General features: G+C 34.0%; 1 protein-coding gene across 7 annotated transcripts in view; it reads right to left on the minus strand.

Moving 5' to 3' along the window:
* Positions 1-23,080, minus strand: part of ANKRD17 (ankyrin repeat domain 17) — a 153,824-nt gene that overhangs the window by 46,315 nt on the left and 84,429 nt on the right. For 4 of the 7 annotated variants that reach the window (XM_038556303.1, XM_038556305.1, XM_038556306.1 and 1 more), the window contains exons 4-16: positions 20,882-21,029; positions 20,456-20,603; positions 19,064-19,297; positions 16,381-16,475; positions 14,041-14,278; positions 12,358-12,549; positions 11,873-11,982; positions 10,001-10,088; positions 8,861-8,988; positions 8,475-8,618; positions 7,957-8,059; positions 5,730-6,482; positions 1,337-1,485 (exon numbers count right to left, since the gene is read on the minus strand). In XM_038556303.1, coding sequence (XP_038412231.1) covers positions 1,337-1,485; positions 5,730-6,482; positions 7,957-8,059; positions 8,475-8,618; positions 8,861-8,988; positions 10,001-10,088; positions 11,873-11,982; positions 12,358-12,549; positions 14,041-14,278; positions 16,381-16,475; positions 19,064-19,297; positions 20,456-20,603; positions 20,882-21,029 — 2,530 coding nt within the window. The remainder of the gene's footprint in view (positions 1-1,336; positions 1,486-5,729; positions 6,483-7,956; positions 8,060-8,474; positions 8,619-8,860; positions 8,989-10,000; positions 10,089-11,872; positions 11,983-12,357; positions 12,550-14,040; positions 14,279-16,380; positions 16,476-19,063; positions 19,298-20,455; positions 20,604-20,881; positions 21,030-23,080) is intronic. The other 3 variants (XM_038556304.1, XM_038556309.1, XM_038556308.1) reach the window with 3 other exon arrangements.

Here is a 23,080-nt window from a genome sequence, read left to right on the forward strand (position 1 = left end):
GGAGGGGGCCTTTGAACTCAACCCTCACTTGTTAGCTAAATGAACTGATCTTAAGCAAAATGTTTAATCTCTCTCTTAGCCTTGGTTTCTTCACTAAGGAAAATGGGTACTTAAAAGTAGCTACTTCATATTTGTGGTCTGAAGATTAGATAATTCCTTAAAATCGCCCCTAACAGTTTTAAGTGTCTGAAAAAAAGCGTATATAACACAATAAGCATTTGGAAAGCACGTAAAAACAGAAGTAAAATTCCTTTTCCACTATATTACCAAGAAACCTTTTAATGAAAAGGAAGCTCTATTTTCTTTCTTTCTTTTATTTTTTTTAAAGATTCTATTTATTTATTCATGAGAGACACAGAGAGAGAGAGAGAGAGGCAGAGACACAGGCAGAGGGAGAAGCAGGCTCCATGCAGGGAGCCCGACGTGGGACTCGATCCCGGGTCTCCAGGACCATGCCCTGGGCTAAAGGCGGTGCTAAACCACTGAGCCACCAGGGCTGCCCGGAAGCTCTATTTTCAATTGGTTAAGAGTACACAGTCTTAATAGGTCACACACACACACACACACACACACACACACACACACACACTTTCTCTCTCTCTCTCTCTCTCTCTCCCTGCCCCCCTGAAATTCAGGTTTATAAAGAACTGATGATTAACAAATAAAAACTGCCACCCTCATCTATGCTCAAATGCCACCCCCACCCCAAAATACAAAACTAAACTGCAAACATATCTCAGTCTACACCCTTTACCTTGTTCAGCAGTCTTCCAAACTAAGCCTCTTAGCATTTCCTCAGGACAAAACATAAGCTATCCTCACCTCTCCAACTTTACTCTGCCCTGAGTTACATGATAAACTAACTTTTTTTAATTGTGTTCTTTGTTTTGTTTTGACTTAGTGCTACAGATACAGACACAGAGAGTCAGCAAGATCAGAACTTTCTAAGACAATATAAATAAAATTGAGTATATATGATACATAAGTGGAAGAATCTTTTATGTGTAATCCATTATGAATTAGAAGCATGTCTTCTAATTCAATATTAGAAGAAAATATAAACTGATCTTAAATAAAGTATTTCTTTTTACATCCTCTTCTAAAGTTAAAAAAAAAGTTACTCGATGACCCTGGAAACCAGATCACCACGTAATTATCAGTTAATAATCTGTATTTGGCATTTTACTTTTTAAAATGTGGATTCTAATATATTCATAACTGTCACTCAGATCACTGAGAAACAAAGCAGTCTAAGATGATTTAAATCACTAACACTAATATTTTTACTGATGGTATAATTTTAGTTAAAACCATCCCTCCAGAACTTGGAGCTTACCTGTGCATCAATATCAATGGCAGGGTAGATAGGAAGCATGGCTGAAGGAGAGATGATAGGACTTGGAGTTGGAGTCTGAGGTTGGGAAATGGAAGCAGCGATACTGTGGGTAGGAGTGTTTGACATTGCGGATGCTCTTCCACTGACTGCTGTTGAACAAAATAACTGCACTTAATAAGGATGAAACACTGTTAGGTAACAGTAAGAAATAATTATTAGAAAATATTTAAAAAGACTTCTTAAAACAAAATATCCTATAGACTGTCCTGTATAGCACTAATACTGGTTATTTTATTTTTCTGGTTATTTTATTTCTGACTTTGGACAAGTCTAAAAACAGAAAGTATATTGAGAATAACCCATTTTCTAAATAATAATCCATCTGAAAAACAAATTCTCTTCTAACAGTACATAATCATAAAACTTCAATTCAAAATATCCCTGAAAACAAAAATATTCTTATGAATTAAAATGGAATAAAAGGTAAAACAGCCAAAGTTCAGAGCGAGAAAGTGTGAGTTTTAACCTGCCACTTTCATACATTATATTCTAATCAAAGTAATTTCACTGTTTGGGGTGAGCCTCACTCCTGAATCATTAAAACACTCCCTACCCTTTAACTAACTGCAGACAGGGGGATGATAATATTCTGAATGGTTAGCTCTCAGCCATGCATAGTAAAATATAAAAATTTGATCCTCACACAGAAATATAGTTTCTCATATCAGAATTACTCTGAGGGGGTTAAAATGCCCACCAATCAATCCAGCAATCACACTGACTTTTGAAGACAAAATTAAAAGATTATGGTAAAAATAAATGTATGCACACAATCAACCTTCAAATATAGATTATTCTTAGTTCTAAGCATATTTTTGCTTTGATATTATTTTAACCAAAATCTCCAAATTAAGAAGGGGCTAATTAGGTCAGTACTTGAGGTGGGAGAACTCCAAAGGTGGTGGCAACTGAGGGTATTTTATTCCCTCACGGATTCACTTCTGGAGTTGATATGTGAACATCAATTCTTTTTCTCCCCCTATTAAAAATGCTATAGCACTGAAGTGTGGGCATTAATCTCTGAATGGTCAACGTAGCATGGATGTGTGTTACCAACATACTTATCAACTACATCAGACAGAAAACAATCATGATTCACAACTGGATCTGAAACCAGGCAAAAGAAGTTATGATCCTGTCAAGAGTAAAACTGAAATTGACCTTATTATAACAATTATAAACATGATTGTCAATTAAGAAATCTATTTTACATGAGATCCTTACTTCAAGCACAAACATACACTATATACATTATAGCAACACACATTCTATAATTATACATTTTAAGTCCACTTAAAAGCTAAAGAAAAAACAAAGAAGGAAACAAAACAAAACAAAACACTGTTTGAATTGGCAGGGATCCAGATTAATAGAAAAGGGCATGCACTAATATATTAAATTGATCATTAATGACCTTGATATTGTTATTTCATATAGATAAAGTTTATATGTTGAGAAAAAAATCAAGATAATTTAAATGTACGTACATAGTTTAGATATAAATTTCAAAACCATATAAAATCTATGGCTCTTAAAATTGATTGCATAATCTCCTCTGATTGGATTTTCACAAATGAAAATGCTAAATACAAAAATTAGCTTAAACAGAATGAACACCAAGCTGTCCAAAGAACTGATTTTTATTTCATGATATTAAACAAAAAGTCTAAGTTTTATTGTTAAATGACTATATTATTTACATTTTAATTGGAATAAATTATTTTAAGGAACATACTAATATTAGTTTTCCTATATTTGGTCAAATTGTTCTTATTCTCATCTAAAAGGAGATATAGAAAAACCAATTCCCTCCTTTCATTTCCTTTGGGATACTTATGAAATTGGTTTATTAGAATGAAATAACTACCTGTCACTTATCCATTCCCTATAGTGAAAGTAACAACTTGTCAATATGCAGGTACCTGAAGGAACTCTGGTACAGATCTTTCCACGTGGTACTTCATTTTAGACTAGATTTTAGAGAAGGAGAACCAGATGCTCTAGAAAAGTTTTAACAACAGGTAAGGAAAGAAGGCGCAGCAAGGGCAAGGTGTTAAGACTGGTTAAACAGGGAACTGATTTTGCTATGGCAAGTACAGAGAACAGAGAAGATAGAAGATGTGGGTCAGCCAACTACTAGAGAAAAAGAGACTGAACCTTACAAGAGCAGTCTAATAAATGGGAGCTGAAAAATAAAGAACAGGTTATGCTGAAGTGGAGAAAGAAGACTGAGCCTAAAAAAAGGTGTAAAATATCAAGAAGCCCAAAGAAAGAAATGGAAATGATCATTAGTCGACCTAAAGAACAAGTACTACCACAGAAGCTGTTTAAAGAAAAGTGAAAGTGAGTGCAGGAGTATATGTATTTATGCATGTGCACATGCATGATGACAGGGATGGACTGTGGGTAAGTGGTTGGATGTTTTTAATCCTGTTCTTCCTTCTGGCCATCTCTGCTTTCTCCATATAAATGGGCATAATAAAGTGGTGAAGTATTTTTATAATGAGAAGTATTTGCTATATTTCCTAAAAAGTTAAGTGCTTTTGAAATTTTTGTATATGAAAACACCTGTAACATAGAGGCAGAATTTAAGTGTTTTTGCTTGGTAAACCAATCAACAGAAAACCTATTTCACAAATCTCCAATAATTCTGATCAGCATAAAAACTGTACAGTTGTACAACGTACAATGTTGATAAGTATGCCCAAGAACATCATGTAAATTCTAATAGCATATCAAAAGTTTTTAACTATTCATTGGTAGGAATGTCCATTCTTCATTTAATTGGATAAATAACACTTAACTACACATTCTTTGGTAGTTCAACTGACATAACAGAAAGACTATCATTATGACCTAGATTAATGGACATATAATTAAGAGCAAATTTGGGACTTTTGGCTACTGTACTCCAATTTTCATAAGATACTAATGTTTCTTTAATTGTATTCCCAATTATTTTAACCAGCTAACAGTGGTTAATAGGAATTCTCAAATCTATAGAAAAGTTTTATATTTATCACTATAAGAATCCTTACAGTTCTTATTAATGATTACTAGGACTTTTTCTGAGGTAGTTACTGTACCCTCTAAGATTAGTTCATTCCACATAATACTGCTTGGGTGATATTAAAAGACAACCAGGAAAACTTAAAAGCAATTTGTTCATAAACTTCTGTCTCATTAGCTGGTGTCTTAGTTTCTGAATGTTAGCTAAATATCTCTCAACACTATAAATTTTCCTTTATTCTTTTAAAAGATGAAAGACAAGTTACAGATATAATTTCATCATAATATGTAACATTGCCACACACAACAGTTTCAAAATTAAAAAAAACTCAATCATCTTTTAGGTATATATCAAAGAATTAAAAAAAAGGGGAAGAGAGCAGATAAAAACTACCAAATATCAATGACTTACTTTGTTTTCCCCTTTTCCTTCCTTTTCAAATTTTCTTTATCTTTTTCTTAAATGAAGAAAATTATCCTTCTTAGTATGACATTCTTATGGTTTATAATCCTATAAAACCTCATTCTACCACTGTTACAGAACTCATGAAAAGCACATACCAAAAGTTAGAATTATTAAAACAACCTTCTAAAATATTTCCTCTTGCCAATGAAACTAATTATTAAGGAATAAAATTTCTTTGGCTACACATTTAAAGATATATCATTTATGATACTGTCAGGGGACCACACCTTCCCATCATACAATTAGAAAGAGAACTATACATTAACATTCACAGGGGATAAAACCACTGACATACAGTATAATCAAACCCTGTTTGGTTTGGTACTTTATTTTTGTTGTAAAGGTGTTTAAGTTTTTTTTTTTTTTTTTTTTTTTTTTTTTAATATCCATCAGGTTTGAAGTCTGATCCATTAGGATATAAAGTATTTCTGTTCACAAATAAACTTCCTGATGTGTCCTATTTGTTTTGCACTTCAACTTCTATCAATTTCCCAGTTTATTGGTGTGAATACAGAAGCACAAAAGCCAAAATTCAATCTTAGTGTTCTTAACTTAAAGAGAAAAAATAAAAACAAAAAAAAAAACTCAAACATCAACCCCACTACTGAAAAAAACCTAGATTCCCAGCCTACACAGCTAAGCCAAAAAGTTTCAGTCACTTGTATTGCATGAGCTAATCTTTAATTCGACCTGTATCCGTCTGAGAACTTCTGAGATTGAACTAATATTTCTAAGGATATACATGGGTCAAGAGTCCAAAAATAGTTCTCAAGTTGGGTAACGGCAAAAATTCTGGCACACTCTTACTCGCCTTAAGCAAATCATATTTGATACCTGCTCATAACAATATAAACCCACCTGCCATGATGTCATCCAGCGTGTCATTGAGGGTCTGAGCAGGGCTGGCTACCATTAACCCTTGTTGTGTTTCTGTCAGAATTCCTTGCCCCAGCCCTGCCAACTGTGCTTGGCCCAGTACTGGCTGTCCAACTATCACTCCTTGAAGTTCTGTAAGATTTGCGATGGACCCTGGAGGCAAGGGACCTGCCGCCAGAGGCAAAGCTTGAGGCATGGCCAGAGGCTGGATTGGTGCAAAACCCATCTGAGCAGCAGTCTGCTGGGGTTCATCTTTAAGCAAAACGGGATCCACTTGCTGTAACCGTGCATAGTCTCCCTCGGAAAGCTGTTCTCCAACCCCAACTGGAGTTAGTAGTCCCAGATGTTGGCAAGATTGTTGCTGCTGCTGCTGAAGTTGAATTCTTTGAGCTTTAACCTCTAGATACTGCTTTTTTAGCTGCTGCTGAGTTTTCAGTTGTAACTCTCGTTCTACTTTCTGTAGTTCCTCCAAAATCTTTTGTTTCTTCTGAATTTGTTCCTCCCTTGTTTTGTTCAGCTCCTCAATCTTCTCCTTGGTAAGTTGGTCAGCGTGAGCCAGTTCCAAGGACTGCAGCTGTGCATTCTTTTCTATGGCTTCTTTTATCCTCTGTTCCAGTTCTGTTAACTTTCCCTGAGCCTCTTCTACAATGCTCTCTGGAGACTGATTGGTGATGTAACCCTGTACATCCTGGCTGTTTGCTGGCAAATGGCTGCTGGACTTTTGTTTAGAAGCAGCTGTGTGAAAAAGAAACCCCCTCAGAAGTGCACATGAATGGCATCCTCATTACAGAGTTACTGTTGGGAGGTTTAGTGCCAACAGTTATGCACCAAGTTATTATATCCACAGAAGGTGAAAATGCACTGTTAAGGAGTTTAAAAACAAATCCACCTTCTTTATCATAAATATAGAATGTATGTATTTTATGTGCATAGAGTTATCTTTGGGAAATTAATTTTAAAAATATCACATGGCTAAAATTAGACAATAGAGGGATGCAGGTCTGTGATATCTAAGTGGTGCAATTAAAGTAAAATCTAAGACTATGTGTAGACACTTCATCTGGTCATAAAGATGTAAAAACTTATAAGAACAGAAAAATAATGCTAGATTATTAAGATGCAGGGAAAACTTAGACCTCTAAGTCAAGGTTTTTCCACATTTGATAGCCTATGCCTTTTAGACACACACACATACACACAGAGAGTACCCAAACCACTGAGAAGTACCAGGAAATTTAAATCCAACTAAAATTTGTCTTTGCTGGGGGCCTACCATCTTCAAGACTGATTAAGGCAAGATATAAATTCACATATTCACACAGCTACCTGGCCAGTAGAGAATTGGGATTCAGTTTCCCTGGAAGAAAAGATGCTGGACTACGCCATCCACTGTATCTTCTGACAGCCAGGTGAATAAACAGATCTGGCTACAGGTATAGCAATCAGTTGTTTGCTATACCAACTCAAAAAGGTGCCAAGGCTCTAGATTGGTAGTAGTGACTGTAAAGAACTGGTGGAAATACTTAGTATCTTGTTGGTAAAATAATATAGGTAGCCAAAAACCAAAAAATTAAAACTGCATTGGTTCTTCAGGTCAAACTTTTAAAAAGAAAAATTGATTCAAACTGGTAGCTATAATGTTTTGGGACATAACTTAAGAACATGCATGGTGTAACATCCACAAGTCAAATATGGACCTCAGAATTCTAGAGAAACAAACAAGCATATCTGAAGTAACTTTCAATTATTGGTTGAGTAAAGGCAGCCCAGATATAAAATCTCTATTAAACCAGTTATTCTAAAATATATTTTAATTTTGATCTAAATTGTCAATCTTAAGCCTTGTATCACTATAGAAATTTAAGTAATTTACAAAAATGTCACCCAACTATACCCAGGCCTAATATTTTAACATGAATAGAAATGACCAGTTATGAGAGGAAATCATGGATAATCAGAACTGCATCAAAGATGAGCATCTGAATTTCTCCTGCTACTGCTGATAATTCTAGCATAAATTTGTGCTATTAACTATCTTCTCTCCCAATAACATGCCTTATTCATTAGGAAAAAAATCTTTTTAACTATGTCAATTAGTAAAATTCACTTTTTGTGGAAAAATAATTATAAATGGCTAGGTTTTTCTTTGTAAACTTATCATTTTTACCCAGATAACATGTAAACAACAGTCTTCAGAAGTATAACTGACCTTTATTCCTAATGGGAAGAGTAGTAGCAACATTGGCAGGTGGTTTGTCAGGCTCCTGAGGTGGGACAACCATGGGCAGTGCTTGAACTGGTACACGAGGAGCCTAAGACAAAGGAAATTGATTATACTTCTGCTTTTCCTACACACTTCATTAAATAATAAGCTTTAAATTAAGAATTAAGTTACAAACACTCTCCAAAATATTTGTAACATGGTATTAATCTCAGATATTGACATACTTACTTAAAATATGTTGGTACCAAATTATTTTCCATAACATTTTTTAAGTGGATTTTGAATTCAAATGATTATTCTGGCCACAGTAAGAAAGCAAATCAAAATCAAACCAAAGTACAATCTGAATATTATACCAGATTATGTCATTAACCATTTCAACTACATAGTTATAAAGAACCCTACATATTATAACAAAAAATAGTCAAATCTAGTTTACATTGAAACTATGAGCCAAAGAGTTATCTAAGGAAGATATAAAATGTTTTAGTTTTGAATCTTACCCTATTTAAATCATGAGATGGGGGGGTTAACTGAGTGACATCTGGTGGAGGGGCTGAAAGCAAGTTATTAGGGTAGTCCAAAAGATAGCAAACAACACTTGTATGGCCACCTTTCGCTGCTTCTATTAACATAGTTGAGCCATCCTAAAGAGTGGGTATGGAAGGAGAAAAAAAAATTTTTAAATAAGCTAATTTACAGAACCAGAAAATACATAAAATCTTAGGTTTAGTAAAGAACACTTTCCTCTAATAAAACAAAACAAAACAAAAATGAATATACTTAAAATGCCAGTATAAATGGAACTGGTAGATGTTATCTTGTAATGTTCAATAGTGAAAAACACTGTAATGTACATAATGCTACCAGAAACATTTGAATCACATACTTTTAAACGATGAGTAGGATCTGCCCCATGAGCCAAAAGTAGTTCCACCACTGCCAGATGACCCCCTGCACAAGCCAGGGACAGTACAGTATGGTCATTATTAGCTGTGGTTCTGTTCACATTCGCTCCTAAAACAGACAAGACATAGCAAATCATGTTAGTAGACAGCTGTTTCTTAAATTATGGTAAATTTCAAAATCATAAAGAGTAGAGAGAATAGTATAATGAAGATCCACATGCCCCTTACCCAGCTTCAATGATTATAAACACACAGCCAATCTCATTTCACACAAACCCTTATCAATTCTCCTCTTCCATCTTGAATTACTCTAAAGCAAATCCCAGGCAAACATGACATAATTTCATCCATAAATATTTCAGTATGCACTGAAAGAAGATAAGGCTAAATGCTTTCTCTCTCTCTCTCTCTCTGTGTGTGTCTCTCATAAATAAATAAAATCTTTAAAACAAATAAATAAATGCTGAATCAAAAGTAAAATCTTTCATCTTCTATACTTAAGAATATGATGAAATCTGCATTAAAACTGTTTCAACTTGAACTTATGTAGTGAACACCTAACAAATAATGTAAAAGAAGTATTAAGATGCTACTTGTCATTTAAAATGGTTTTTGATATTCAAAGTAGAATTACGGACCACAGATGAAAATCCTCCATGCATTTTGGTCACATTTCAATTTTAAATATATTTTGTGCCATATGTATGATTATTTCTCTATATTTCACAAAGAAAGAAACTTAGGCCCAAGGAAATGTAACGTAGAAAAGTGACTTGCCCTTAAGTAACTTAGTGGCATAAACCTAAGAATTCAGGTTTCAAGATCTATTATTACATAAACAGAACAGACTTTAAGTAATCTAAACTCTTAAAAGTTTTACATAGAGAAATTTTTCTTTTAAAAAATTTTTCACAAGGGTGGTATTCAATATGACAACTCTTCATAGTTCAGAAATATTCATTGCATTACAGGATGTTTATCAACCACCCATTCACAAAATTTCAGTAGCATCCTTCTTCCAGCGTTACCCTCAAAACATCCTTTACCTCTCAACCTCTAAATACCTGAGGGCAGAGAATAGACAGCTTTGGAGAAAAAGCTACTGCTTTACACAAACCTACCTTTACTAATTAAGAACTGAACAGTACAAACATGACCAGCTCTTGCAGCTTTCATTAAAGGAGTCCTTCCACCCTCAGATTCATGTTCCTATTAAAAAAGCACAGACGTAATTGATATTTAATTGCTAGTGAACAGTTGCTCTGTTCAAAATCAAAAGGAAAATAATTGTATATTAAATATCAGGCTTTAAATCTAAATAAATTAAAAATTATGCTTTGAAACAAATTAAGGAATACGTTTTAAATTTAAAAATATCTCAAATTAGACACATGTTCTACAGATATAATTTAAGAACTGAAGTTATATTCATATGATTGTGATACCCTCATCTAAATCCATCTGGGTATTTTTTACTTCTCTCTCTACCAAAAGGCCTATGGAATTTGAACAGTGAATGGCCCTCTAGCACAGCCTTCTCCAATCAGCATTATTAGCATTATTCTTGTCCACTCCAAGTTATTTCCCTTTTGTAAGTTTGTATCCTACCTGTATGTATTTCTGCAAGTACATCGTTCCCTTTCTTTTTTTTTTTTTTTCATCATTCCCTCCCTTTCTTTATAGACTTCCCATTAAGTCCATATTACCTTATTTGAAAACATCAAAGCTAGTGATTTAGTATCTAGGAAACCATCAATTATAAGATATTACTAGAGAGTTCTTGGTCTCAAAAGGATGGAGAATCTATTGCATTCTTGTGATTGCTCATATTTGAGAACACTATTGGAGAAATTTTCAGATCTTAGAATATAAAGGTATGAGAAAAAATACATTTCATAAAGCATTATACATATGCCATTATACATAATATATGTATAACATATATATAATGCATATATGTTTTAACATTCACATCTGATGAGTAATTTTTGATTGTTCTCTTATGCCACACAGTAAGTTGTTTGAATTGCAATTAACTAAGGAAGATTATTATGTTGCTATATATTTCACAGCTACTGTGGTAAACACTGGAAATACAGTTCTTAAGCTAAACAAGTTCAAAGTCTAATATGGAAGAAATATGCACACAACTAATCAGAAAATAACAAGTGTCGTAAGTACTTCAAGAGTTGTACTAGCACACTAACTGAAAGAGATCACAAAAGTAATCCAATTCCACCTTTTCCTTCCATAAATGAGGAAAGAGAAGTGAAATAAAATTTACCAAACTAGTTAATGGAGTAGTCTGTTTAGGCTTGCATGTGAATTTTTGTCATAAACTAGAACTTCTACAGGAATACACATTTGCTTGTTAATCTCAGCCTCAAGACCATATGGTTACTTAAGTTTTAACTACGTCCTCATGTCTTAGTGCTACTCCCTCACACGCTGGAAGTGCATTTTCTCCACATACATTTGCTTTTGCTTCCCTACCTCTCAGGCTATATTCACACTACTTCTTCCAACTGGAATATCTCTTTTGTCACAACATTGTCATATTTACCTTTTTAAACCTTATCCAGCCCAAAATATATCATCTCAGATGACCTCTTAACCTCTTCTGAGCTTCTTTAATGTCTGTACTTTTCCTATGACATTTACCTCAGTATCCTTTTTACTAAATTATAACTTATTTGATGGAAAAGACTACTTATTAAATACTTATCTTCTAAAAATAGCTAAATACCTAAGAAAAATCAATTTGCACTAATATATTAACATAAAATTTCCTCCTTTTTTATGGGACACAAAGGGTAACAGATTGGATAACCCTGCCAACAAGAATAATAATGGACACTAATGAAAGAAAAAAAAAATGGCAAAAAAGGCCAACGCATATTAGAATAAATACCTTTTGTCTGTCATCTCCATTGAAAACTTTAATTTCTTATCTTGGTTTTAAGTATTAGGATCTAAAAAGTGACACAGCTTACCAGATCTGCTCCTGCCTGAAGCAGGACATCTGCTACATCAGTATGACCATTTTCACAGGCATATGTTAGTGCTGTATCCCCTGTTGCTGTTGTTGCATGAACATTAGCTCCTGCAGTAGTAGTAAACAATAGAGACTTAATGCAAAACCCAGAAGACATAAATGATAGAAATGGAAATTTCTTCCACATAAGCCATATCTCAAATTAGATAAAACACCCTATCCTTTTCTAGAAGTAGAGAATATTATCAGCATCTTTAAAAGCAAAAAAAAAAAAAAAAAAAAAAAAGATTACTGCTTGAAATTAAAGCCAGAGATACTTTAAACAGAAATAATGTGATTTATGCAGAATACACACAAGTTTACTATATTTTTTACCACATTTTTAAATATACATTGAGCGTATCTGAAGAAAGTTATTTACATTATAACTTTTGCACTTGAATAAATCATGTAAAAAACTCCTCCCAAAGCAAAAATGCCTACCTGCAGCTAATAAGTATTTAACTAACTCCAAATGACCCTCTTGAGCAGCTTCCATTAAAGGGGTAGAACACCCGAGTTCAATATCAGCTCCTGCCTTTATTAGAAAGTCTGCCACTTCCAGAAAGCCTCCACAGCATGCCAGAGTCAAGGCAGTTTCTTGAGTTTCTTCTGTCTGTGCATTGATATTTGCTCCTAGAATAAAAATTCTAATTATTTTAAGAAAGTCATTAATTTATTCCAGAGATAAGCAAAACATGATGGTTTCCTAATAACTATACTTCAAAAATGAAAATGAGCTTTACTATTTTACTAAACAAAAAAGTTCTTCTCCCAAACTCTGAAAGGTGATTACAAATGAAAATTATTAAAAATATACCCACAAGTCAATATTTGATGCACACAGCTGCACATAAGATTTATTCAGCCAGTAAGTACAAGCCAGGTGATAAAAGGACTTAGAAAAATAAACTACATTCCCTTGTTATAAAGATTCAAAAATGATGATGATGATGATAGCTCACATTTAATACACCATTACTATTTGCCCGGTAATATTTGAAAGCATTTTACATCATCTATTTTAATGCTAAGGAAATTGAGGTTCATTAATTTGCCCAGGACCACAACATTATCATTATCACTACTACCACCATCATCACCATATATAAAGAAGAAAGTGTTCAAAAAGCTTTATATAAATGTATATATATTTATATGTATATGCTCACAACAACCCTACAGACGACAAAATTCAGGCACAGAAGATTAGGAACTTGCCTAAAGTTACAAAATTGGCAAGCCGTGGAGCTAGGATTCAAACATAAGTAATGTGCTATAAAACCCCAGCTTTTGGGGCGACTGGGTGCCTCAGATGGTTAAAGGTCTGCCTTTGGCTCAAGTAATGATCCCAGGGTCCTTCGACAGAGAGCCCCATATCAGGCCTCTTGCTCAGCAGGGAGACTGCATCTCCCTCTCCCTCTGCCTGCTGTGCACCCCCCCACCCCGCTGTGCTTTCTCTAATGAATTAATCTTAAAAAAAAGAAAAACAATCCAGCCTTTAAAGTTCTATCCAATAAGGTTTTAAAAAATGTGCCACTCTTCTTAAATTTGTCCAAAAACTTTACTACTAAAAGAGATAAAATCTGGCTACAAATATAGAGACAGGAAACTACTTCTAAACTAAAGGTATCTTAATATTGTAAAGTAACTGTTTCACTTTTCCTAAACATAAAGTCCACTGTGTCCTGACTCCTTGACAGTTTCTTATAAACGCATTCTTACATTCTTATCAAGTTTGTCCTTATGATAGGACTCCCCACACTGTGTTTCATGAAACACTAGATATATTATTTATTAATAGGTGTTTGGTCCCAAAAGGAATTCTCTCAACTTTGAGAAATGTTGAATCTCATATATGTCCTACATTATCTACAACCCCACCTCACCCTTAGTTCTGTTTTTATGCACAAAGTATACCATGCTGAAAACTCTATTAAAGGTCTATTTGATTTTGTTCAGCACAGTTTAGGAAATTATTTTCAAAGCAAATACTTTCTCATTCATTTTTGCGACAACACCTTGTTACAAATCTACTTGAAAGATGAAACACAAAAACCCAATTTTATAATATTGTAATCTTACATTTTAAACATTATGCTTTCCTGTTTTCACTGGTATGGTTACCTTGGCCTAGAAGTAATGCCACCATTTCTTCATGTCCTTCACGGGCTGCTTCCATCAGTGGTGTATAACCTTCATCATTGACCTCTTCTAGGCTAGCTCCTCTTTCAATGAGTAAAGCTGCAAGTTCCACATGCCCACCACATGCAGCCAAAGTCAATGGTGACTCAAATGAATCAGCAGGCATGTTCACTTGGGCACCACTGTCAAGAAGTAACCTAGCTACTTCAACATGGCCATCCTAATTACAATGCAATTTAAAAAAATTAAATCAGTACCATTTAAAAAAATTGTTAAAAATATGAACACTTATCAATTACTATACAATGAAGATTTACTTACTGATCTCCATTCAAATAAATCTACACTTAACAGTTGAGAAAGCCAGTATTAAGTATTTCTGTGGCATAGACTAGGAAATAGAGATTGAGGCTATGAAACATGTAGAAAAATAATACCTTCCTTCAAGCAAGAGGCTTATTAACCACTGGGGATAAAAAGACTACTAGGAAATAACACCAGCACCACATGGTATATACTTAAATGCTACATGAATAAAGGTTATAAAGGGAAAGTAGGATTTTTATAGAAACCTTAAGAAGAAGCAAACTTTTCATTTTCACTAGGTAGAAAAAGAAGAATGCAATATACTTTTTGGAGAAAGCAAGAGAATTGTAGATGATGTGTTATGGGAAAGGGAACACAATATTTACATGGTACTTCCTTTTTTTGTTCAATGTTTTCAAATGCCAGTGAAAATTAAAAGAAAAGGAAGTCTCTCTTACTATCTTCTGTCTCCTTTGCTGGTCTCCCTTTCCCTACAGCTTTCCTAACTATATGCAACTCCAAGGCTCTCTTTCCTTTTTTGCCTTTGATATAATTTTTCCTTCTATATATTACCTTGTAGACATTTCATCTTCTTTTGAACATGAAACACCCATTTTTTTTTTTGCCTCTGTTGCCATATTGCACAACTTTAATGCCCCATTACAATGGTTACTTTGTGTTCCTTCAGTTCAGAATTTTCTCTCTCCATAGACTTCCTTTAAAGTCCATCTTAAAATCCCAATCTCTTATCAAGCTTCAAAATGTCTGGCTACTACCAATATCTTTCATCTACTTGTAACACTAACAGTATATGCTGATTAGGTCTGCAGAATGCTCCATTTTAATTTCTTAATCTGAATACTTCTCTAGTGGGGATCACAAGCAATATTTTAAGTTCCTTAACCATGGGGATATTTTGGATGTATTTTTAACACATTATAGTATTTCATACTCACAACAACCTGAGAGAAAGATTATTACCCTAATTTTAACAGATGAGAACTTGGGACCTTCAAAGAAAACTAATTTCTTCAAAGGATAATTCACTAAAACAGATACTGGCTGGCAGTAAAGAAAACAAAGATAATTCAAGTCTAAATTAACTATCTGATATTTCTAAAAATTATTAAAATTTAACATCCTTTCAAAAATCCTCTGATGAGAAGTTGAGATAAAAAACTTAAATTCGGGATCCCTGGGTGGCTCAGCAGTTTAGCGCCTGCCTTCGGCCCAGGGCGTGATCCTGAAGTCCCAGGATCGAGTCCCACATTAGGCTCCCTGCATGGAGCCTGCTTCTTCCTGTGCCTGTGTGTCTGCCTCTCTCTCTCTCTCTGTGTGTCTCTCATGAATAAATAAATAAAATCTTTAATAATAATAAAAAAAAAAACACTTAAATTCATTTGGGGCTTTTTTCTATCATCTGCATGTTTTCCTCATAAATCTGCCAATAATGCTATTCTGATCCATTTCTGTGCCACAGATCACAGACTAAGATACAAAAGTTTAAGAATACTATTATTACTTGTTCCTAAGTACAAATGCTAAAAAAGAAGATTCTTAAAAAAGGATTTAAGGGCTCAGAAATACCATATATAGAGGGGAAATGTTACACAAATAATACTTTAATTTCAAATTTTTCATTAAGTTAAATTATCAGTTTGATGAACGTGCTCTGCTTAGATTATGCACATATTTTGTGGATTATATCTTCTCAATATCCTTGATCAACTCTTAAATAGTTGCATTTTGTGTCAACTATGTTAATACCAGCATAGTTATAGGAGACTAAGAAAATAAAAGTAGTACGTAAGCCTCCAGAAAGCACCTTTAATAGAAGGAATTTAGTGTACAACTGGCTCTGAACACAAGTGATAATTCAGATACTTGAGGCTCTGCTCTACAATAAATCTATAATAAACAAATCTCTGAACTCAAGGAAAAGGTGCTCATCATACACTAGCCCTGTCTCTATGAAATATATAGATCAACTTCACGTATGTATTTCACCAGTCTTACCATGCAAGCCTCCATTAGAGCAGTGTGCATTTCATCTGTTTTATGCTCTTGATCTGCACCTGCTTCCAAAAGAAATCGCACCATCTCTAGGTGTCCTAAACCAAAAATGCGTAAGGTTAAAATAGTTTATTATTACAAAAAATATAAGAAAAATTTGCAATACTTTGAAAAGTTATATTTAACTTATAGTAATAAATTTATAAGCATAATACTAAAGTCAGCTGCAAGCTACCCTCAACTGTCACACATAAATCATACAAGTGATACTTGCTCTACTTCTTACTCTGTTACCGATACTACAATTGTTGCTGCAGGTGAGCAAAGATGTCATTAAAAACCAAAACCCAGAATAACGCCTCTACAACCTTTTAAGAGCCAGGGCATGCTGTATTTATTTATGCTACAGGACAAATTAGCTTTCATGAATTAGTGGCCTGGGATAATAAAAACTGAAGTTATTTCTAGGAGGAAATGTTTTAAGTTTCAATTACTAACTCAAACTTTTTAAGAACAATCTGTTTACAAGCTGGAAACTGCATATATATAAAATGTTTTTGAAACCAAATCATTTAGTTTATATTCATTTATTTAGACATAAACATACACGTACATATATACACATTTATATATTTATACTTATGTAGTTTCAAATAAACCATATGCTTTAGTTCAAATAAAGACGCCTTATGAGTGGCTAAAAAAACAAGGTATTTTTTAAAAAGGATTTCAGACACTAGGCAAGAAACAGTAGAAAGGACTAAATTTTTTCCAACTTTATTTGGAAGGAGTTGCAGTCAATTCTCAATCAATTAAGACTAAGGGGAAGGAGTGAGTGACAGAATCAAAAACAATTAAAACTAACTTCAGTGAGTAACTATACATCTTGCCATATCTTGTTTCACTAACTACCTACCTCCCCCCTCCCTTTCTTCTCTGTCATTCTCCCTTCCCAAAGATCCACATCAATGTTCAGCCTCAGCCTGAGTTCTATTCCTTCCCCATCTCCTTCTTGTCAATCTTTGTCCTAGAAGACCTCACCCGAAATAGAGGAAAGGGAGAGGGTCCATGGATCCTTTTAAGTAGTAGAAATGTTCTCCACCAGCTCAGTTCTATATCCAGCTTCTAATTAAAGCCTGCAAGCCCCAACCTCAGACGCCCCTTGGAAAGCAGGGTGGGGCTACAAGCAAAGGAGAGAGGGAAGAGTAGTTATATGTAGCCCCATCTCAAAGCTCTTCTGGCCAGCTGGGACTTAGTAGTAAAATACAGCCAGTTCCGGGTTCAAAAGTATTTGTGAAAAGAGAGAGCCACCCAATCAATCAGCCTGCCCTGGAGAGGCTGTCCCAAGGCTTTAATTCCTCTCCTCTCAATGAAGATAAGCCTCTACTAATTACCAAACAGTACGGGGGAAGTAAGGGACCTCAGCTGTGTTTCCTAACCATCCTTAATCTGAGACTCCCTTAACACGAGACAATGGAAAGCACTTTAGATAGAGCATATTCTCACATTTAACTTAAATTTTAGTCATTTACGTATCTAAGAATGATTTTAGCCACTTTTTAAAGGAAATTACTCCAGAAGACCTCACAAACCTTGGTCACTCTGAGATAGAATGAAATAAAACAAAACAAAACCAGGCCCACAACTAGGGTGTGGCAATTAAAGCCCTAGGTATATAATTTAAGGAGGTATTCCCTCACGAAATTGGTGGGGGAATTGATTCAGCCACTGAAAGTGAATGCTCTCTTAAATTTTCTACCCTGTCTTCTAAGAGCTTTTTCTTGATGCCTCAAGGTCAAGAATTTATCACTTATTTTATGATACAAAGAGGACACAGCTGCAGATGGTATGAAACACTGAACTTAATGGCTACGCAAAGTTTGCCTTTTAAAATTATAGCCACTGATCTGTCAAAAAGGTAGAATTTGAGAAGTATGTGGTTCTGTAGCTATCTTTTTAGAATCTATAATCTAGAGCATTAACTAGCCGAAGACTGCAACTTTCCGGACAACTGTCTTGCCCTCTCAAAGGAGGGCATTTTTCTGTATGACCAGTATTTTCAGGTTGATTGACATCATTTAAAATATCACATACCCCTCTTGTACAGTTAAAATATGTATAGGTAGGTGTTTTTCTCTATTTCAACCAGCTCTTCCTTCTAACTTTATTAAATGTGTTGATGATACTCTAAAATTGTTCTTTAGAATTCAGACTCCTCTCACACTTTTCATTTCTCAAATCTCCTCCTGTCTCTTCAATTTTTCTCCTTCTTAGTGTTATGAGAAATAGCTTAAGCAGCTTCTTGTTAATAGATCACCCTATTTTTATCGTATTTTCTTTTAAACTTACAGACTGAATGAATACTCATGGAGTCAACAGTATTCTTTTGTGTGAACTACGCAAAAGATTCTGACACAAAAACCACTAAAAAGTATAGTGCATAATTAAAATTAACTGTCTATATTTTAAAAGTTTACATATTAAACTCCAAAACAGTTTAAACATTTTTCTTTAATTATACTATATTCTATTACCACCTCTTAATTTACTTTTTAATTTTAAAACTATATTATATAAAATAAGTCATATCATGCGTTTAAAATCTTTTTTTTTTTGCCAATTCTAAATACAGTTTTATTTAAGAAAACTTTTGTTTTTTGTTTTTTTAAAATGTTTTATACCATACCTTTGTAACAAGCTAATGTAAGGGCACTCTCTTTAAATTCATTGGAATGCGTATTAATGCCAGCCCCATTTTCTAGCAGCAATCTGGCTACTTCCACATGTCCAGCACTTCCAGCTTCCATTAGAGGAGTATGACCATTTTCATTATGGTCCTCAATACTAGCACCGGATTCCAAGAGCACCTTTACAACATCTACATAGCCTCCAGCACAAGCATATGTAAGTGCTGTATTGCCTATTTCAATTAAAAAAAAAAAGATATTAATATAAAATACCAAAATAAGAGCCTAATTTAGCATCAAGAAAAAAACAGAAATGGAAGACTAAAATTTTAATTTAGATAATATATAGAATTCCTTTCCCATTGCCTTTTAATCTTACCGAAATCAAGTCCCAGTTCTTTCCACTTAATATCAGGGTCAAATACATGCGGAAAACAGATAAACTTACCATGATTGTAGAAATATAAAATAACTGAACAATTCCGAAACTTTAACTTTTTATAGGAGAAAAAAGTTATGTTCATTCTAACTTTAATCAGAGATAAGTTTCACATGCTTTATTTTTTTGTGATTATAGTTATTCATCATATACAGATACATCTCATACTGTTCCTTTTAATCATACATATTTGTTTTCACCAGAACTTAAAACACCAGCTAATTGATCAAAGCTAAAGTAATTTTAAAAACGTTCCTTCTTGGATAACAGAAATCTCCCATGTTACAAGAAAAAAAAAAGATTAACATTTTGGGTAAAATAAGGATTTCTAAAACCCTTTCAAACCAGAACCTGTAAGATTCTAAAAATTATTTAAAATAGTTTACAAATTTGAAAATCTTACATGAGGAAGATGAACAAAATATATTTTCATATAATTTTAGAACTTTCATGTAAATCCATCTTTGCCCAAGTTTGAAAAAAAATAAAATGAGTTTAAACTTAAGTCATGTCCCTTGTGGGACACAATGTTTTCATAATACTTTCTTTTTCTATAGGCCACAATTTAATATCAGTAGACAATGACAGACCTCCCTTTGTTCCCCTAGCCTTCCTGTTGTCCCTATCTTCCCTTCCCTTCTCCCCTGATTAACAGGAAATCTGGGTTGGAGAACTGTAGCCCATTTCCAAGAGGATAGTCCTTCTAACTGGGCCAGCATTTAATTTAATCTAAAGTAACTTTAAAAGGCCAAGTGATCGCCCTTATACACCAAAGATGAGAAATTTTATTCAAAATATCTTCTATACTTTAATCCTAATACATAGCCTTATGCAAACATGCAGCATTTTATAATTAGAGAACTGCAGGAGCTTTACTAATGATTTCCATGTGAAATAATTATTACTGAAGGGTGTTCATACTTAACAAAACTGAAAAAGAAACATGCATAACCTGTTGAAGACTGTGCATTGACATCAGCTTTATGAGCTAGCAGCAACTTCACAATTTTGACATGTCCTCCATTAGCAGCAGCCATTAAAGGTGTAATGTCACCTTTGATTCCCCTATCTTCCACATTTGCATGCATTGCCAACAAAACCTTATGAAAGAAAAAGTTTAAATGATATTAGAAAATGATATATTCATCAAAATATATGGAACATATTTATGTTAACACCTACCTAGTCATTTATAGTAAAAGAGCCAACAACCACAAAGTGTATCTAGTAAAACTATTTGTTGAAATGAGTCTTTTTTTTTTGTTTTTGTTTTTTTTGAAATGAGTCTTAATGATTATGTTTAGAATTTCCCTAACAAGTATGCCAGATTAAAAAACAAAAACACCAGAACCAATGTGATTATTTTGATAATACAAACCTGTGCAAGCTCATAGTATCCAGCAGAACAAGCTAAACAAAGGAGGCTCTCCCCTTCCTCAGTGTGCTCATTTACACTTCGCCCTTCAATGAGTAACTTTCGCACAGCATTTACATCTCCTTCCGAACAGGCTTCTGCCAAACTGCGGCTATTGGGGAAGAAACAGTATAATATCATGATACAAGAATTATGAAAAATTACACAAAAGTATTGGCTTTTGAGGTAATTCTGAACAACAGTGCTAAACAAGAATGATTACTGCAATATGATCCATAATGAAAACAAAACTGAAAAAAAATTAAAAAAGAAAGAAAACTGAAAATCATTCAGGTTCATTGAATTGAATACACTTTAAAATCTATGTATAAAAGTCAGTGAATTAGAATTATCAATAAGATGTTTACAGCTATGCAAACAAAGGATAAAGTCCAATTTATTATCATTGGGAAAACACCAAAATTCTAAAACATAAAATTTATGGAAAATCACATGAACAAAATACAGGTAATAATTGTACTTCTTTTTGTTTGGCCAGGAGAACATTTATATAAAAGACAATAAAAATGTATTTAATTAACGGGTAAAACTTCTACTAATTAAGGTCTACCTGAGTTCTTCAATCAAAGGGAAATCACACAGGAAAGCTGTAAGCATGTAATTTTGACTAAAGTATGAATAACTGATAAGGAGATTCTTTTTTTGAAGAATTTACTTGTACATCATATTTTGGTGAAGTCTGAAAAATAACCAGCAAGGCAAAGGCGAAATTCAAGCAAAAGGAGGGTGGAAAAAGTGGGACAACAGAAAATTAGACTGAGAGTAAAGGGACTGCCCTATAAACCTCCCAAAATAATTCCAACTATGGACATTTCTAAAGATTCTCTCTACTTTTGGATAAAATCCATCCTAAGAAAAACACCAAATCCAATGCTATTAATTAATATCCTCTTTATTTCAAATATGCATTAATTTTTATAGCATCCTCTTGAAGATCCTGTCATTTCTGGTACTAATGGTATCCAAGGGTAACTTCTTTTCTATACCTCTATTATTACTACCATCCAGATTCAAGAACATCATGTTTAGCCCAGATTATGGCAAAGTCTCCTTAACAGTCTTCCTACTGTTACCTTTGTTTTCCTTCAGACTCTTTTCAACAAGGCAGCCAGAGAGATCCCGCTTAAAGGGAAAGCAGATCATGTCACTGCTTTGTTCAGAATCCTCCATTTGCCCTCTAACTTCACTCACACTAAAAGCCAAAGTACTTATGAAATCTTTCCAGTGGTAGGGTACCACACTGCTACTTTTACCTCTCTGGTTTCATCATCTATTATTCTCAGGCTTATTCTTGTCACATTAACTGGCTTTCCTGCTTTTCATAAAAAGCTCCAACTCCAAGATACATGTATTTGCTGTCCCTCTGCCAAGATAGCCTCTCTGTCAGACACAGCTCACACCCTTACCAATTTCAGGACTTTGCTAAAAAGCGACCTTTTAAGTAAGGATTTCCCTGACTACTCTCTTAAAAGTATACTGATCTCTAACCCCAAAAACTGCCCTGGCACTTCCCCATTCAATTTTCTCCCATAGTTCTTATCATTGTGTGCCATGCTATATAGTTTACTTACTGGTTAATGGGATTACCCTCTTAGCAAAGTCAAAGTCTTGAATAGCACTTAGCTTGTCTCTTAATTTACCATTTTACAGGACACTGACAGTCCCTACACCCAGTGCTCTCTATTACCACTAAACAAATGTAAGACAAATCTTTCCCACAAGACATTTCCTCTGTAAGAACATACTTTTTCTCTCATTCAAGTGGGCTCTTTTTCTCTTCCTGAGGCACACACATACCCCTTCTCTACTATCCCATTTAGGCTTGCATTCAATTTCTTTATGTGTATGCTAGCTTTAAAATAAGCTTACAGGAACTACTGTAGCAATAGTTAAAACTCTGAATGTCTGAGCAAAGGGTACAATAGATCTAGCACATGGCACTACATTTAACTAATATAAAATCTAGCACATAACATCACTGTACTCCACTATCTCAAGTTTTGCTGAATAAATGATTGTCACAAACATGCTCTACTGTTCTTCTAGTATTCAATGCCAAAGAATCTGTGGACTTTTTATTTTTCGATTTTATTTCCTGCTTGAACTAGTTTTAATATACTCTTCAAGATGTTTTTAACTTTC

Source organism: Canis lupus, chromosome 13 (genome assembly GCF_011100685.1).
Source record: "Canis lupus familiaris isolate Mischka breed German Shepherd chromosome 13, alternate assembly UU_Cfam_GSD_1.0, whole genome shotgun sequence".
NCBI lineage: Eukaryota > Metazoa > Chordata > Mammalia > Carnivora > Canidae > Canis > Canis lupus.